At 35.1% G+C, this 16,613-nt stretch overlaps 4 protein-coding genes and 1 non-coding gene across 8 annotated transcripts; 3 read left to right on the top strand and 2 right to left on the bottom strand.

Moving 5' to 3' along the window:
• Positions 1 to 1,303: 1,303 nt before the first annotated feature.
• LOC147297585 (metal tolerance protein 10-like) lies at positions 1,304 to 4,058 on the top strand. Of its 2 annotated transcripts, none has more exons than XM_086229659.1 (6): positions 1,304 to 1,609; positions 1,759 to 1,871; positions 2,298 to 2,414; positions 3,012 to 3,092; positions 3,216 to 3,446; positions 3,620 to 4,058. In XM_086229659.1, exons 1-6 carry the CDS (start codon positions 1,426 to 1,428, stop codon positions 3,968 to 3,970), a joined length of 1,077 nt encoding a protein of 358 aa, XP_086085785.1. In that variant the 5' UTR covers positions 1,304 to 1,425; the 3' UTR covers positions 3,971 to 4,058. The 2 variants fall into 2 exon arrangements, with proteins under 2 accessions (XP_086085785.1, XP_086085784.1); XM_086229658.1 differs by having other exon boundaries at positions 2,298 to 2,543.
• A 183-nt stretch (positions 4,059 to 4,241) lies between these two features.
• LOC147297584 (zinc finger (MYND type) family protein / programmed cell death 2 C-terminal domain-containing protein) lies at positions 4,242 to 7,696 on the bottom strand. Of its 3 annotated transcripts, none has more exons than XM_086229655.1 (11): positions 7,504 to 7,696; positions 6,720 to 7,042; positions 6,554 to 6,637; positions 6,299 to 6,429; positions 6,124 to 6,221; positions 5,846 to 5,934; positions 5,633 to 5,747; positions 5,210 to 5,364; positions 4,994 to 5,064; positions 4,683 to 4,797; positions 4,242 to 4,533 (listed from the first exon to the last, which is right to left on the bottom strand). In XM_086229655.1, exons 2-11 carry the CDS (start codon positions 6,963 to 6,965, stop codon positions 4,387 to 4,389), a joined length of 1,251 nt encoding a protein of 416 aa, XP_086085781.1. In that variant the 5' UTR covers positions 6,966 to 7,042; positions 7,504 to 7,696; the 3' UTR covers positions 4,242 to 4,386. The 3 variants fall into 3 exon arrangements, with proteins under 3 accessions (XP_086085781.1, XP_086085782.1, XP_086085783.1); XM_086229656.1 differs by having other exon boundaries at positions 6,720 to 7,032; XM_086229657.1 differs by having other exon boundaries at positions 6,720 to 6,968.
• Positions 7,697 to 8,401: 705 nt separating this feature from the next.
• Positions 8,402 to 11,430, bottom strand: LOC147297583 (Alpha-L RNA-binding motif/Ribosomal protein S4 family protein). The gene is given in 2 exon segments (XM_086236069.1): positions 8,402 to 8,912; positions 11,426 to 11,430. Coding segments are annotated over 2 exon segments (516 nt in total).
• Positions 11,431 to 12,249: 819 nt separating this feature from the next.
• LOC147297582 (Cation efflux family protein) lies at positions 12,250 to 15,620 on the top strand. Its single transcript, XM_086229660.1, has 6 exons — positions 12,250 to 12,372; positions 13,112 to 13,224; positions 13,489 to 13,734; positions 14,289 to 14,369; positions 14,742 to 14,972; positions 15,208 to 15,620. The coding sequence occupies exons 2-6, from the start codon at positions 13,177 to 13,179 to the stop codon at positions 15,550 to 15,552; spliced, it is 951 nt and encodes a 316-aa protein (XP_086085786.1). The 5' UTR covers positions 12,250 to 12,372; positions 13,112 to 13,176; the 3' UTR covers positions 15,553 to 15,620.
• An 890-nt stretch (positions 15,621 to 16,510) lies between these two features.
• LOC147297581 (small nucleolar RNA snoR117) lies at positions 16,511 to 16,588 on the top strand. The gene has a single exon (XR_015120100.1). It is a non-coding gene; the product is annotated as a small nucleolar RNA snoR117 (small nucleolar RNA).
• Positions 16,589 to 16,613: the final 25 nt, after the last annotated feature.

Genomic DNA, 16,613 nt, shown 5'->3' with positions numbered 1-16,613 from the left:
TGAGCACAAAACAAGCCGGTGGACACAAGCATAAGTGAATATAACTTAAAATCTAATGACATTCCCCCACCTTATCCAAAATGTCACCAAATTAGCAGGGGTGTTTTTATAATCTTATTTTGACAACAATAATCATCATTATTCACTATTCTTCTATTTAGTGCTCTCCAGTCTTCACATCCCTTGCACATTCAGTGCAGGAGTGTATTTTATTCCACAACTTTTAGTTCTATTATTATGCGTTTTTTGTTTGTTAGGTCCTTTTTTGAGTTTGTTAGACGATTCTTATTAGGTTTTTTTTTTCAATTCATCTGACACAAGCGTTTATCTCATGCATAATCTACATTTGGGCTTCGCTTTTGACTCCAAGATGGGCAAACCGCCGGATCTATTCAACTCAGCCCAATAAGTTGGCCCAGTATGTAACAAGATTGTTGGTGCCATAAAGTGTAAAGAGAGACTTTATGGACACATTAATTCACACATGATCGGGACGATATTTTATATGAGAATCACTTATGCTAATTTTAAACAAGAAGCTTATGCGAAGAGAGATCCTATGTGGAAACCTAGAATCCTATACGGAAACCTAGAATCCTATACGAGAACTATTTATGTATGAAAAGCTTTTTGTATAAAATTGACATAAAAGATTCTCGTATAGAATTTCATCTGGATCAAGTATATATAATTCGAGTGTAATACGAGAATCACCTCACACCCACTCATAAATTATTGACACTCAGCTCCCAAATTTTTTGTCAAAGTTTCCAAATTTACCTTTATAATAAAAAATAAAAAAATTAACAATTTAGCTCATGTTTCATTTTGGTCCCAAACTCTAAAATGTGCGACTATATTCTTACCCAATAGACAAGCATTTCATCTCAATTAACATATATTACATGCATGCTAATATACGTAGCTCCCAGTCCCAGCTGATCAATAGGTTGGTTGGCGTGTGCATTGTCCGTGCAATGCTATGTATATAGCGTAAGCCCCAATCAGCTTTCTCAGCCACGCCTAAAGCACACATTACGTGCCAAAAATTATTGTAACCTTTATCTCTGTGGAAGACAGCTTCCTTAAGTGAGATTCCTTCCACATTACTAATGCAGACCAACTTAGAAATAATTCACAAAAGTCAGCTCTTATGCTCCAATAGACGAATATTCTTTCAAACTGTCTCCAATTTCTCAAAACTTCTATTAAAGTATAAATTTTAAGGGCCTACGTGTTTGGAAGCATCAAACCAACTACATGCTTCTGATTATAATAATTAGATTTCAACTACTCTCTCCACGATTCTTTCTTTACTGGGAACAAATATTATACATTTATACTTACTTGCTTCATTTGCTCTATATATATTGAGTTACATTAATTCTTGTCTTCTCTTACTAGCAACTCTTTCTGCTGAGAAAAATGGGGACAGATCTTCGAACAGATTCTTCCGATTACCGGACAGAGCTGTTGTCACCGGACCCGAGAGGAGAAGATGTCATACTGCCAAGTGAGCCTGCATGGAGGCTCAATATGGATGGCTTCAAGCTTCCAGAGAGAAAAATGGATTCTTCTTTTGGGTTTGGGACTTTTGTCAAGTCATTAAGTAAGCACTTCATGTCCTTCTCTTTAAATAGTATTCTCTTGCTCTTTATGTCCTCAACATATACTACTTTTGATAAAGCCAAGTATTAGTATCTGTGCTTAAAGGTCAAATTAGCATTGAAATTTCTCTCTTTTAATTTTCTATCACAGGGAGGCAAAGAAAAATTGCAGAATATTACAAGAAGCAGGATAAACTTCTCAAAGGATTCAATGAATTGGACACATTTTCTCAAAACGGCTTTTGGCCTGGAAGTTTGACAGAGGTTTGCTGTTATTTTGGTTGTAATAGGATGAGTAGACCCTAAATTTTATTTACATATGTGCCTTAGATAGTTAGATTAGTGTTAATTGGCTGCTATAAAATGATCATCATGAATTGAAATCTTATATTCATGAACACAAAAAAAAAATGATGTAACTCTGCCCCAAACTCAGTAATTAGCAACCACACTCAATGAATTTTAAATATCATTTGCTTTCTTTGGTTGCAAAGGAGATGTTGGTAATTACCAATATTTTCGTTTAAGAAAAAAAAAAAAATCAGAGGGAGTAACTGCTTAGTGTTAGAAAGGTTACTTCCATCTTATATTCATCAAAAGAGATATCAGTTTGAATTGTAGCAAATTAAGAAGTGAGTTATAGGCACAACCCTTTTCTTAAAAATCACATATACAAACTCTTGGTTTCAGGATGAAATGACACAACTTGCAAGCAGTGAAAGGATGGCAATATATGCATCTAATGTGGCAAACTTAGTGCTTTTCGTGGCAAAAGTGTATGCTTCAGTTCAGAGCAGATCATTGGCAGTAATAGCTTCAACTTTGGATTCTCTCTTAGACCTCTTTTCAGGGTTCATCCTTTGGTTTACAGCATATGCAATGAGAAAACCGAATCAATATCGGTACCCGATTGGCAAGAATAGGATGCAACCTGTGGTAAGCATCCATTAACTTTAGGAGACATCAGAATCAATGTTCAAATAACTCTTTTGGACATTGAACATAGTACATTAATCCAAAACAAGTCAAAATGTTTCTTTCTTTTGGTTCATAACTGATATGCTAGTACTGAAAATGTTGTGAAACATAGTGGGAATGCACTGTAGGCTTGTCATTGAGCCCTTTAACTATAGTTCAGGCAAACATATGCACACAGACACAGGGAAAGAATTCAAGCTCATGGCACAAAACCAGGCACATTATATCAATATCTTTCTAGGAGGAACATGTCATTCAGTTTATGAGAATCTGAGGCCAACTTTCTCAGAAAATATGAGGCCAACCTTCTCAGGAACATGTCATTATCTTTCTAGGCTAATTAACGTTCAATCATCAGTTTCTTTTTCCAAATGGTTTCACTGATCATTAGTTCAATTTATACAAAAAATCTCAAATGCATTGCAGGGCATTGTAGTTTTTGCATCAGTGATGGCAACTCTTGGCTTACAAATATTGTTCGAATCAGGTCGGCAACTTGTCACAAAGGTATTTAGGAGCTCACTAGTTTATAGTAAAGCAAGATTTCTTGAGCACATTCAATCTATAATTATATCTTTTATCAACTTTCTTTTCCTTACTATCTTTTAAACCACCATTTATTTCATGCAGGCTCAACCTGATAGGGACCCAGAGAAAGAAAAATGGATGATAGGGATCATGGTCTCTGTCACAGTAGTGAAATTTGTGCTGATGGTATATTGTCGCAGATTCGAAAATGAAATTATTCGAACATATGCTCAAGATCATCTATTTGATGTCATTACTAATGGAATTGGTCTTGCATCAGCAGTGTTAGCAATCCGGTTTTACTGGTGGATTGACCCTATTGGGGCTATCATTGTAAGTTCTTCATATTAATGTTTGGTTCACATTGAAAGTCTAACAACATCACATGCTAGATATATTTGACAAGAGAACATTAACTATTAATGCTTAGGTTTGCTACAATACTCATTCTAATCATAAACTATTTTATGGCAACAAATGTAATTGAAATATATTAATGCATGCAGATTGCTTTGTATACAATGGGGAATTGGGCAAAAACAGTTATGGAGAATGTGTGGTCATTGATTGGAAAGACAGCACCAGCAGAGTACTTGGCGAAGTTAACGTATCTGATTTGGAACCATGACAAGGACATCAAGCACATTGAGACAGTAAGAGCATATACATTTGGCTGCAACTATTTTGTGGAGGTTGACATAGTCTTACCTGGGGACATGTCTCTTAGTCAAGCACATGATATTGGAGAGACACTCCAAGAAAAGCTTGAAAACCTTCCTGAAGTTGAACGAGCTTTTGTTCATGTGGATGTTGATATTACTCACAGGCCAGAGCACAAGCCAAAGGCTACATCATGATCAAGAAATCACACAAGATGACTGGTGTACGCGTTATAGTGGTTTGTAGGTTATTGATTTGGTACTGATTATTAAACAAGGGTTTCAACTATTTTTCTTTTTCTTAAAAAAAAAATAAAAATCAACTACAGCATTTGAAGAAGGGCATTCAACATAGAAACTCAATAAGATGGGATATATGACCTTTTATTAAGTTGTTATTCAGAAATTTGGGATTCTTAAACTCTCTTATGTAGTGCTTGAAGCTTCCTGGTGCGGTTCTTTGGCCATAGATGGCTAAGAAAAAAAATTATGATAATTTTTTAGTCAAGAATAACATTCACAAGACTGGAACAGTATTACATCTCATATGTAGGTACAAAAGTATGTGACAAGAGAAAAGATGGCAAAATTTTTGTTTGGTTGGCCATAGATGGCTAAGAAAGTTGAACCCAAGCAAATTCTTCTTTGTAAGCCACACTTGCATCACAAGAGGCTTCACATGTATGAACAGCAATTGTAGCCCAATCAAGAGAGTCCACATCATCCTTCACATGAAAGTAAAATAGCAACTGAGGCATGATCTGAAACCAACAAAACATACAAGGTCAACAAATTTGTGACTAGAATGAAAGTGGCAACCCTGATAGTAAAAGAAACAAAAATGCAGAAACTTTAAATTGGGCTTCAATCGTAACAAAAAATTGTCAAGAGCACATTGGTGATCCAATACCTGAAATTCAAAACACAATGGACCACCACAATAACGGCATTTAGGAATATCAGCCTTGGATGGCCGGCCACTTGACATCGGCCACAAGGGTTTAGCACCAGGACTCCTACAGTACCTGTAGGAAACAAAAAAGAAATTGATCCTTAATTTGTAAAATAAAATAGGGCTGAGGAAACAAGTGGTTTTGATCAACGAAATAGAAATAGTGCCAATGATGTCTTTGGGATATGATTTCGAATCGGCATCAGGTAACATCCATTATCCAACAAAAATGCCATATTTTTCCATGCTTTATTGAAAACATAAATCACCTTAATACTTGTTCAGGGGCCAGGTGTAAGCGCTCTTGGAATGAAGCCCAGCTCTTTTTGTCACCATCACCCTTTCCATTACAGGGATATAAACATGTAAGGGTTTAAGCAATTAAACATGACGTTTCTTCTCAGGAAAAAGAAAAGAAAGTATAAATTTCATTACCAATAGAAAGACAACATTAATATTGATTACGAGAGTACAACAATTAATACCTCAAAATTGTCTGCTATTGACATCAGTGCATCATCCATCTGGTTCCTAGGGACCAAGGAATCAGCACATACATTATCATCAGACACTTGTGTGTCGTATGAACTTTCAAACTCCTGTATGATTTTGTATTCTGGCCATAAGTCATTGCTTGCAACTGTTTGCAAATGAAAACAAAATATTAGAGGTGAAATCGGAAAGTCTACATCAATAATAAATCTTAGCAAGACTTGAAAATCGTGACATTTGTTATTTTATTGTGCGAGTGTCAGCCACCTCACAAAAAAAAAGTTTCAGATATCTATCAACAAGGAATTCGTTTAAAATTAAACTATCTCATATCTATAACTCAGTGCACATGCATTCAAGCCCCCTTCCCCAACCCCACCCAAAAAATAAAAAACACAAAAAAACCTTGTACTTGCCTTTTGGAACTACAGCAGAAGTGGTTTCACTATTAACAGAGCTACTGTCAGCCAACTCAGAACTTATTCTCATTCGCTGACAATCAATTTTGTGACCTGAGTGAGAATGCTTGGCCTATAAATTACAGAAAAAGTAAGGGTAGTTTAAGGATGGTTGTTGATATTTGAAAAGAATTAAAAATAACATAACAGAAACCCAAAAAATCCAATTACCCAATGTTTCTCTGAGCAATAAAGTGCTCTTCTGCAACCAGTACAGCGTTTAGTCCCTTTCCAGGTACCACACCAATTACAGAGTGTAGCTAGAACAATCAAAGGCCAAAGATCATCAAAAGAGCCCTTAAATTGATTGAAGATATAAAATTCGTGAAACTTGCATAATTGAAAAAAGTATAAATGTATAAAACAAGGTTAAACATGTTAAGATAATTTAGCAATAATTCAAGGTAGGTAGCTAATAACTATAAATACGAAGTGAAACACAATGCTACCTCCAGCCTCAAGAGTATTGTCAGTACTATCCTTCTTTGGAGGCTCACTTGGATAGAAAGGATTATTGCGAGGTAATTGGCAGCGGAAAACCTTCACACTTTGAAAAAACCATCACATAATCAGGAACAAAAATCACAATTCCCTTGGTTATAGACATAATAGGGAGAACAATACCTTCTAGAAGGGTTGTCCCGATGGCATTTCCATTGCTCATGTTGATCTCGACGAAGACACACCATTGATGTACACATAAAAACAAACAAAGTTCGATGAAATGCAGATTGCTTCTCCTCGGGCGCATACACCTAGAAACCAAATAAACATAAAGACTAATTATCACTAACTAATTGGCAGCTTTTATTGCTTAAAAAAACCAAAACAAAGCCATAATAAATAGAATTTTATCAAAGAAATTCAAGTATCACTCACCTGAAGCACAAATTGCAAGGGTTCCCTACATATGTCGCACAAACAAGATCTTCCAGATGGCAAATTTTCTGGATCTAACCAAGCCTATATGACAAAGAAACAACAGCATCAAAAAGTCTTTTGTAACTATGTAAGTAATTAGAAATTGAAGGATTTAATAGCTTACAGGTATGCCTCCAGCCTTGGAAGGGAAGAAATGGCGTAAAAGAGAGTGAGCTTTCTTGGGATTTTTCACAAAACCCAAAACCACTGAATTTCTAGCTTCTTCATCTTCTTCTTCATCATCATCGTCATCAACAACAATTTCTTGCTCGTTTTGTTGTTCTTCTTCTTCTTCACTCTCATCATCCAGAGAGGTGATTCGAAGACCCTTAAACTCTTCCGTACCATCACCTTTCAGACCACCAGCCATTTTCTGGAGCAATTGAGGCTAAAGTGACTTTTTTTATCTGAAATCTGAATATTATTTTGCCTTATACCTGAATATGCCTGAATGTTGAGATAACTTTTTAACATCTTAAAATCTTAAAACCAACAATGTTGCATAAAGCATGGACTTCATGGAAGAAGAAAGTAGATAAAAATAATAGAACCCAAATTTTAGAAAAACACTCCCAGATAAAATATCATGCAAAAGAACATAAACTTAAATTTATAGAACAACTAGACAAAAAACTGAAGAAAAAAAAAAACATTGCATTGTCTATTAAACTCTATAGTTATGCAGGACCAAATTCATCCAAAAAAAAAAAAACACAACCAGGATATTTACAGGCTTATTTGCTGCAAACTAACCACCAACACAGCAAGCTAATTAATTAAAAATTACATGATATTAATCCAAAACCGAAAATAGAAACTGACAGATTCATAAGAAATCATAGCACAAATACAGAATTAATCAATTTCAGTAAACCACGACATTTTAACACAGAGTATAGAGAAATTACCTAAAATGATCGGCAGGTCAAATGCTCAATTGAAATAGAAATAGAGAAGAGCAATGGGTCAGCTGGCTGTGGCGAAGCTGCTGATGTTATGTGAAGAGTGAAGACCAGAAGATTGAGGAAGAGAATGGGAGACCGAAGAAGACAAGGATGGCTGCAACAACAACGAACAAGGAAGCAGGGGTTAAGGCCGGGTTTACGGGTGGGATGGGCTGGGTAATGGGCTGTGGGAGACGGAAATCATTTTATTAGTGGGCTCGGGTCGGGGGCTGTGGTGCCCATTAGGCTGCTGGGATAAGTTTACTCTTTTTTTTTTTTTTTTTTTTTTTAAAGACGCAAAATATTGCGCATCTTTTTTTTTTTTTTTTTTTATAAGAATATTGTGAATGTTGATTTACTTTGAACCAAAAGTATTGTATACATTATTTATTTTATTTAAACTCTATGATGAGCATCTTTTAATTTTATTTTTCTTGTTTTTTGGGTTTAGTTATGGGGTTTTAAATTTCATTTATTTGTTTATTATATTACAACAAAAATTAGTTATGGATTTAAGACGGTGAATCTTTACAACATTTTTTTCAATGCATTTCATTATATATAAACATTTACCTGATGAGTCATGAAAAGAAGATTGAGAGGTGAAAGAGAACGTAGCCGTTGCTCATATAATATGAATGATATGACCGTCAATTTACATGATTTTCTTGAGTAATCAATGGTACTACATCTCTTGTGATATATCATCCTATTGTGTTTATTTTATAAAAGTTTAATATTTAATGATCTTTATCTCTACCCATGGAGATACCTATCTATATGGATAGAAATCAATCTATAAATCGATCTAGACTATCCTTTATCCGGATAGATATGTCCCTCTGAGCGACTAGGCTGATATTTATATGTTTTGGCCACCTTCGTTTTCGCTCAGAAGAAGAAGGTTTAGATCTTTCAATCTTATGTCGTGAGGGATGTGACCTATTTTAGGTCCATAAGATACCACAGCTTTTGGTGTTCTATGATTCACCTATGAATAATGAGTAGGCAGTTCAATCATTTTGATTCTTCTCTTCATAGTAAACATATGGGGGGATGCGGAGCAATATGTTGAATTTATATATAAAGAAGAGTTGTAAACTATAGGACTTCTTGTTCAAGTAGGAAGATTTTGGTTTTTCTCGTTCCCTTTCTTTGATAAGAATAGGGATTTAAAATGATACAAATTCCTCTTCATTATGTTGTGTTCAGTGAAGGAACTGCCTAAGCATACTTTTTCAAATCCAAACTTCTTTGTTATTTCTAAGTCTTCTTCTTGCATAGAAGAACACAACTGTTGCAAAAACCGGAATTTTAGTAGTAGGCGGCATCCCCAATGAATTTTGAGTAAGTGGAACCATGCAGTTTTTGTTCTACATTGAAAATTTGAAACTTATAACTCCTCCAACATTGAAAAATCACCACAACTCTAAAATGATAATATAATTTTAAATGATAAATAATTGTCGCCTATTTTTATGTAAAAAATATGTTTTATGTTGCTAATGAAAATAAAATTTACTTTTTACCAAAAAAAAATTACAACGCAAAACTCCAAATACAACCTAGCTAGATTGAAGAAATCAAAAGTTAAAATGAGAAAGAAAAAATATTAGATACATAGAATGAAATTTAATACATGTGAAAGAAGAACCAGTTAATTAATACTTTAATATCGGTATGAAGCTACGAAACAATGTCGCATTATACAATCAATAAGTAATTTGGAGTCACTGGCTTCCTACATAAACATGATGATAGCCTACAATGAACATTAAGAAAACGATCTTTGAGAGTAAGAATGAGCAACAACCACACTGGAAATCCAATATTTTTTGTGCCGGCTAAAAGAAAAACGTCATTTGAATTCCAAGTAACAAAATCTACTCAACGTAACAAAAAAAGGATCAAGTAGCTCGACTAGGAATGACTATTTCACCCATGGGTATTGGTACTCGCCAGATCTATTTCATTAGGGGATGGGTTTGGGACACTATTATTGGGTTTGGACTGGGTATGAGAATTTTTATAAAACCTGCATAGAGATAAGGTGGGTTTGGGTAATACCCATGGGTACCCAAATATATGTTAAATCTTTATTATTATATTAACTAAAAACAAGGAAATTGTTAAAAAAGCTTTTATTGAAACAACACCAAAAAAAATAAAAACACAACTATTGAACCTCATAAATCCCAAATTAATGCTTAGTTGCTGTGTTTGATTACTGGGACAAATTAGATTTTCTTAGAAAGTCTGGTGAGCTCTCTCTCTCTCTCTCTCTCTCTCTCTCTCTCTCTTCTCTAGCTTTGTTATTTTGTTTGGTCGCTTAGAAAATCTAAAAAAATGATGTTTGGTTTTTGCATTCGATTTTTTCGCGACATAATTAGTCCATCTCAATAGGAAGTTCAGCTTCAGAAACTTGAATGTTTGAGAACAAAAATCCTGTACAAGTCCTGATCCACCCTGCACAGTGGAATCGGATTGCTTTTTTCCTTTATTGATACAAAAAAGAAGTGGTGGATTGTGGGTCGGGTTTGGATAACCCATTACCTGTGGGGTGGGCATGGGTGATACCCATGCCACTATTAGCGGGTATGGGTTTGAAAAATTTGTAGGCGGGATGGGAACGGGTTTGCGGGTATCCACCCAACAGGTAATTTGGCCATCCCTAAGCTCGACCTAATAGTCTAGTAATTAATTTGTAAAGCAATTTTTAGTTAATGGACGAATATTTCTAATTCATTAAGTTTTTTTTATTTGTAAGAGGAGAGATTTCAATTATTTTTTATTAATTATCATGAACACGTACTATATCAAATGAACATTGATCAAAAGATTCAATTTTAAAACTTATTTCAATAAATGAGAAATAAATATTTCTAAATATATCAATAATTAGGCTTTTTTGTAATTATATAACTTACCCAAAAGTGAATGACGAGGCAATGCATGCGACATCCAAATTCAAAAGTGTGACACTGACACATATAAAATGTTTCTCTATATGAATCTTTATCAATGGATTGGCCAACTTTGGCCACCCATGCATTATTCAAGTCCTTGCTTTTTTCCAAAGTGGAAGAAGATACTTCATTGTTTAAGATCCGTAGTCCTTACAATGTCTTCCCACTAACATCCATAAATCCTCTTAAATTTTTTATTTTATTAATTTTTCTGATTCGACAATATTAATCCTCTTAGATTTTTCCTAAGAATGATTTGAACTATATAGGCAACCCATTGTGGATTTGCATGGTTAAATATGAATCTTCTGGTTAATTAGTATTAATATATAGTTTCATAGATATCAACTCCAGCACTATAGCAGTCCAAGGCCAAGCGTGGCTGCAAAAGCAGCAACAAAGAAAGGTTATACCTTGCAAATTGCAATATCCAATATGTGTCATGATCCATTAATTAATGGTTTCGTAAAGCACTCAATAACTCCAAGTTTAATAAATTAATCACGCTGTACTTAGCCGACGGCCATTACATTTCTGATTCGATAATGCGGCCGGTTAACATGAACATAAACTAGATTGTATGAGATGAAAGACAAGCATTTGACGGAAATAACAGCTAGAGATCAAAACTTGAGAAATAAGGACAATAACAGAGAACTTTTGCTAAAAACTAAAAGAAATTCAAGATAACTATCTGATTATCACATCAAATATTATTTTGAAATAAGTAGCTCGATAATGATGATATTTAAGAGAGCTGAAAGCTTATAATTTAGGATTAATTACTTTAAGGTATAAAATCGTCTTTTAAAAATATAGTTTATAATTCAACTCTCAAATTTTGGGTTTGCTCAAAACTTACAAAGTTAACCCTAAACATAAGGAATGAACAATCCTAAAAACAGTAATGATACACTTACGACATTTTTATATCACAATTTTATACCATCTTACATGACATTCATACATTGGACACTAAAAATTAAAAAATCAAAACTTAAAAAAAAAAAAGAGAAAATACCCTTCCAGTAAAGTAATGACACATTAAGTGGGATACAGATGTAAGAAAAAAAAAAGTGAGACAACTAGTATTATTGTTCTAAAAAAAGTAAGTAAAAATGCAACCAACCTTAAAAGTGTAATTATGTCACAATTTACGTATATTTGTGACATTGGCATCAGGAGTAGAAAAAGAGGCAGAAAATAAGTACCTAACGTAAGAGGCGGAAAAGAAAAGGCAAAAAAAGAAAAAAAGAAAAAAAGAAAAAAAGGTTGGAAGTAAGTAATTAGAGAACTCCAAAATAGTTAGAAGACTACGAATTAATGACGCTATTTTTTAAAAAAAAAAATTACAACGTTTTACCCCATTTAGAATTGTTGTCGTAGTAGCACGTCTCTGAAATGATAAAGGAGTCTGATAGTTCGCTCCACGTATTGAGGCGAGGTGGTTACAAACTTTTAGTTGTCACGCCACATAAGAAGAAAGGCACTTTCAGTCCCGTAAAAAACAGAGATATATAATCATACACACACTTTGAATGAATGAATGAATGAGTCAAGGATTTAACGCACTCTCGTATACATTTAAAAAACCGAGAGAGCCAAGCGGTTTGGCTTCTTGGACAATTTTCGCCAATTGTCATGGAGATGACTACTACTTCGCACACTTCGTCTTCTTCCTCTTCTGGTATTAGTGACTGCCGAAGGGAACCGCTTCTGGTGTCCCAAGACGACGCCGTACAGCCCCCCGGAAAAGCTTCCTGGAGACTCGACCTTAAGGAGTTCCGGCTACCCCAGAAAAGCCCTTCTCGTACTGACCATGACAATCATTGCCGTACTTTCGCTTTCCGTCGCTTTTGCTCTCCCAGTAAGCCCTTCTCATCATTGTCATCTTCATCATCATTGTTATTCGTATATGGAATTTGTGTTTGTATTGCCATGCATTAATGTTTTAACCCCATCTCTCTGTTCTTGATGATATTTATGAAAGGTTCATTTTTGGAGTTATCAGCACAATTCTCTTTGTTTTTGGACTATCGGGTACTATTGGGTGGTGGTTGAAAGGTTAAATTGTTTGGAAGAGTTGGTTTTGAATTTGATGGTAACAGGGCTTGTTTTTGAAACTTGAAAGCCATGGTTTAATTTTTCTAAAGTTATAATGAATGATACAAAGGGTGATTTATTTATAAATGTTAAAGTGGGTGTTTCTCTGCACAAGTGGCTATAGTTTGTAGTTTGTACTGTATTGTACTTGTGCATTTCTAGTTTGAAGTTATTTGTAATAGAAGTTAATTTTATTCCTCCATATATTCTGTTCAACAATCTATGCCTGAAATAATTTATTGTGTTTGAGAGGGGCCTTATCTTCCATTTTGGCCTCAGAAGCCCCGCTTTTTGCTATTTAGAACGAAATGATATAAATTTTGGCCGACATTTTGTTATTAATTTGACAAGTTTGACAATTTATACTTGGTTTCTCAAATGTTATGTGCCTGATGTGTAATTCACTAGTAATATTAATGGTTTCATCAATATATGATAAGTCAGGAAACTTCCATAATTTCATAGACTTCTTGAATTTAACTTTCTTGGACTTTTGACCTTAGGGAAGCAATACAATGTTGAAGAGTATTACAAGCAACAAGAAAGGCTTCTTGAAGGGTTCAGTGAGATGGAGACCATGACTGACGAGGGTTGTTTGCCTGGAGGTCTTACTGAGGTCGGTTCAAGTTGTATTATATTGCCTCTCTTTTGATTAACTTTTGGATATCATATTGGTTTTCCCATTGGCCATTTCTTTATGTTAAGTTCGGAAAATTTAAATGCATTTTAGTTAAATTTTTGGAAGGTTGTACACTGGTTTCAAGCTCTTCTAACTTTTTCTGATAGTCTGCACGGTCATTGTTTCTTGTAGCATGCCAATTCCTGGAATGTCTAATTTTTGAATTAAACTCTTCTGTATTTTGAATACATTTCATCTCAGGATGAAATGAAGCAGCTAGCAAAGAGTGAGAGGATGGCAGTTCATGCATCAAACATAGCCAATTTGGTGCTTTTTGCAGCAAAAGTTTATGCTTCAATTATGAGCAGATCATTGGCTGTTATTGCCTCTACCTTGGATTCCCTCTTGGATCTCTTGTCAGGCTTTATTTTGTGGTTCACTGCCAATGCCATGAAAACTCCAAACCAGTATCACTATCCTATTGGGAAGAAACGTATGCAACCAGTGGTAAGGCATCAAGCTTGCTAACCTATGACAATTCTGAAAATAGTTGGTATTTTATTCCCACAACAGTCGGATGAATTGGAATACAACTACATATATTGTCTTCTTGATTTTGGTGGGCCAACATTGTAATTTCACCTGATTGAAATGGGAAACACTAGTCAATGAAACCATGGATTTAAACCTACATGAGGAAATAGGTAAATAGTATTGGATGGGAAGGGCTCCTGGCATTTCGTACTGTCTATCAAGACAAATATAGGGGTAAAAAAACATAAAATATATATATGAGTTTGGTTCCTGGATATAACAAAAGAAAGACAGTTTAGTTTACTCTAAATTAGAGTAATGACACCTTAAGTTTTGGAATGTAAGTTAAAAGTAACCAGGATTTAGTGGGATGTCTACATTTGGCTTGCAATAATCAACTCATGTGTCAGACAGGCAAAGTTGTGTCCTTATTGTGCAGAGTAAATGCCTCCCCCCCCAAGTTTGTTAGTATTTGTCAGCCCTGTTTCTGTTTGTTGTATCTCTAATAATTATGCTTTATCATGCAGGGCATCATTGTCTTTGCATCTGTTATGGCAACTCTTGGACTGCAAATATTGCTCGAGTCTGCTAGGGCACTCGTCTCAGAGGCAGGTGACCCTTATTTTTTTTTTTCCCCACTTCAACCTGAAACTTGGACTAGGAAGGAATCTGGTCAGGTTTTTATTGGTTTTGATAAAGCTTGTACTACGATGTTCCCTTTTAACTGACTTGTAAGAGGTTCCAATTTGTCAGCTACTATAGATTTCTGTGGTAGCATAACAATAGATTTTCAGTTCCTGGAAAAAGAAAGGAAGATATAATATTTCAAACTTCAATCTTGAGTCTATTGCTATGTTAAGTAGATACTTTTAATGATGTACTCACATTTCACTGCTGTATGTTAGTTAATAGTGTAGAGAATATCTTTAGACACTTCAAGAACCTAACCATATGTTCCTTTGTATCTTTTTTGGGTGCAGTCACGGCCGAAAATGAAAGAGGGGCAGGAGAAGTGGATGATTGGCATCATGGTCTCAGTCACAGTAGTGAAGTTTGTGCTCATGGTCTACTGTCGTCGATTTAAAAATGAGATTGTACGGGCCTATGCACAAGACCATTTTTTTGATGTCATTACTAATTCAGTTGGTTTAGCAGCAGCGGTTCTAGCTGTCCGGTTTTACTGGTGGATTGATCCTACTGGTGCTATTGTGGTAAGTTCTTTCATCATCATAACTATTCTCACTTCCTCTCCCAAACAAATTGTTGTTTGTATACTGGGTTTTAAAATGTTCTTTTTCTTTCATTTGCATACAATTAATTAACACAATCTTCTGCACTCGCTTCAAAGAAGCACTTCTCTGTGACTTGCTCAAAGAAGCACTTCATTGAGGAGTTATTCTATGTTTATTGATTAATGTTAATTTCATTCTTGAACACATAATGCAGATAGCACTGTATACAATCAATACATGGGCAAAGACAGTGTTGGAGAATGTACATTCGCTAATTGGAAGAACAGCCCCACCTGAGTTCTTAGCTAAGTTAACGTATTTGATATGGAACCACCATGAAGAGATCAAGCACATTGACACAGTGAGGGCATACACATTTGGTGCTCATTACTTTGTGGAGGTTGACATTGTCTTACCAGAAGACATGCGTCTGAACAAATCACATAACATCGGTGAGACACTCCAAGAGAAGCTCGAGCAACTCCCTGAAGTCGAACGGGCTTTTGTACACTCAGATTACGAGTATACTCACAGGCCAGAACACAAAAGCAAAGTATAATGACGATGATGGTGAGGATGGTAGTAGCTGAGAGCAGAGCTCAGCTTTCCACAGCACCAAAGTTTTTAAATAAGCTGCTGATTTTGTTTTCTTCTTACACTCTCTTTGCTTGTACTGCCAAATGTTTTTATGGTATTACATTTCTTATGGTTTTAGTTCCTCAATTTTCTCGAGTGCTAGAAAATGTGTCATGACTAACCACACTACTCTTATCGTTATGTCTCCCTGCTTTAAATACCTAACGAGCTAATCTTCAAGTTCCAACACTGAAATCAAGTGTATGTAGAGATAGCTTTCTTTGTCACTTCATATAAAAGTTGTCATTTATACCCTTACTACTTTATAAATAGTAATTAGCAATTACAATATCCGGTTCTAACCACCCAACCCTCATCTATACCTCACATTCTATCTTCATTTCATAACTTTCAATACGCTTCTAATATAATCTACATTATATTTCACATGCATAAAGTGTGTATAATCGATTTGTTTCTTCATATTTTTTCTCATCAATTCCTAAAATTTCTTAATCATGAAAAAGTCATGGACCTCAAATGTCTCAACAAACAGCTACACACAAAGAGGGTACTCTTCATTGTTTGTTAAGCAACTAATCTCCTACTATAGTTTGTAGACAAAGCAACAACAACTCACAATACTGCCATGTGAAAGAGGTTGTATGGGCCTTTGTTTTCTGAAATGGGCTATAAATTCTTTAACCCAATTATGAATGGGAGAGCCCATTCAGCGTTCACAAAGGGTATCATGGTAATTTGACACCACTAGGGTTTTGATTGCCTCTTTTTTCCTACTATTTAAACACCTTAAGACCTCACCTCATCTCAACCCAAAACAAATTTTCTCAGCTGAAATAAGTCCATCCCCTTCTTCTTCTTCCGTCACCCCCCCTGTATGCCTACTATTCCTACTGTTATTTTGTTGTTTTGATGATTATGGCCGGTGATGTTTTGATATTGTCCGTACCATCTGAGATTATCTTTGATGTATCTATCATTTATAACTTCTGAGGCCTCTTGCTAGTTATTTATTCGATTTCT

This window comes from Dryas octopetala, chromosome 1 (assembly GCF_963921425.1).
Source record: "Dryas octopetala chromosome 1, drDryOcto1.1, whole genome shotgun sequence".
NCBI classification, from domain to species: Eukaryota; Viridiplantae; Streptophyta; class Magnoliopsida; order Rosales; family Rosaceae; genus Dryas; species Dryas octopetala.
The sequence above is the reverse complement of the archived record's forward strand: the minus strand, read 5'-3'. Positions and strand labels throughout refer to the sequence as shown.

What these genes read in the sequence shown, in the direction of transcription:
- LOC147297585 (XM_086229658.1), top strand. Translation starts at nt 1,426, where the DNA reads ATGGGGACAGATCTTCGAACAGATTCTTCCGATTACCGGACAGAGCTG. An exon ending in AGAATAGGATGCAACCTGTG is followed by an intron (nt 2,544 to 3,011) that starts GTAAGCATCCAT and finishes AATGCATTGCAG; the next exon opens with GGCATTGTAGTTTTTGCATC. An exon ending in ACCCTATTGGGGCTATCATT is followed by an intron (nt 3,447 to 3,619) that starts GTAAGTTCTTCA and finishes TAATGCATGCAG; the next exon opens with ATTGCTTTGTATACAATGGG.
- LOC147297584 (XM_086229655.1), bottom strand. Translation starts at nt 6,965, where the DNA reads ATGGCTGGTGGTCTGAAAGGTGATGGTACGGAAGAGTTTAAGGGTCTT. An exon ending in CAATAGCAGACAATTTTGAG is followed by an intron (nt 5,065 to 5,209) that starts GTATTAATTGTT and finishes TGTAATGGAAAG; the next exon opens with GGTGATGGTGACAAAAAGAG. An exon ending in GCCCCTGAACAAGTATTAAG is followed by an intron (nt 4,798 to 4,993) that starts GTGATTTATGTT and finishes TGTTTCCTACAG; the next exon opens with GTACTGTAGGAGTCCTGGTG.
- LOC147297582 (XM_086229660.1), top strand. Translation starts at nt 13,177, where the DNA reads ATGGAGACCATGACTGACGAGGGTTGTTTGCCTGGAGGTCTTACTGAG. An exon ending in AGAAACGTATGCAACCAGTG is followed by an intron (nt 13,735 to 14,288) that starts GTAAGGCATCAA and finishes TTTATCATGCAG; the next exon opens with GGCATCATTGTCTTTGCATC. An exon ending in ATCCTACTGGTGCTATTGTG is followed by an intron (nt 14,973 to 15,207) that starts GTAAGTTCTTTC and finishes CACATAATGCAG; the next exon opens with ATAGCACTGTATACAATCAA.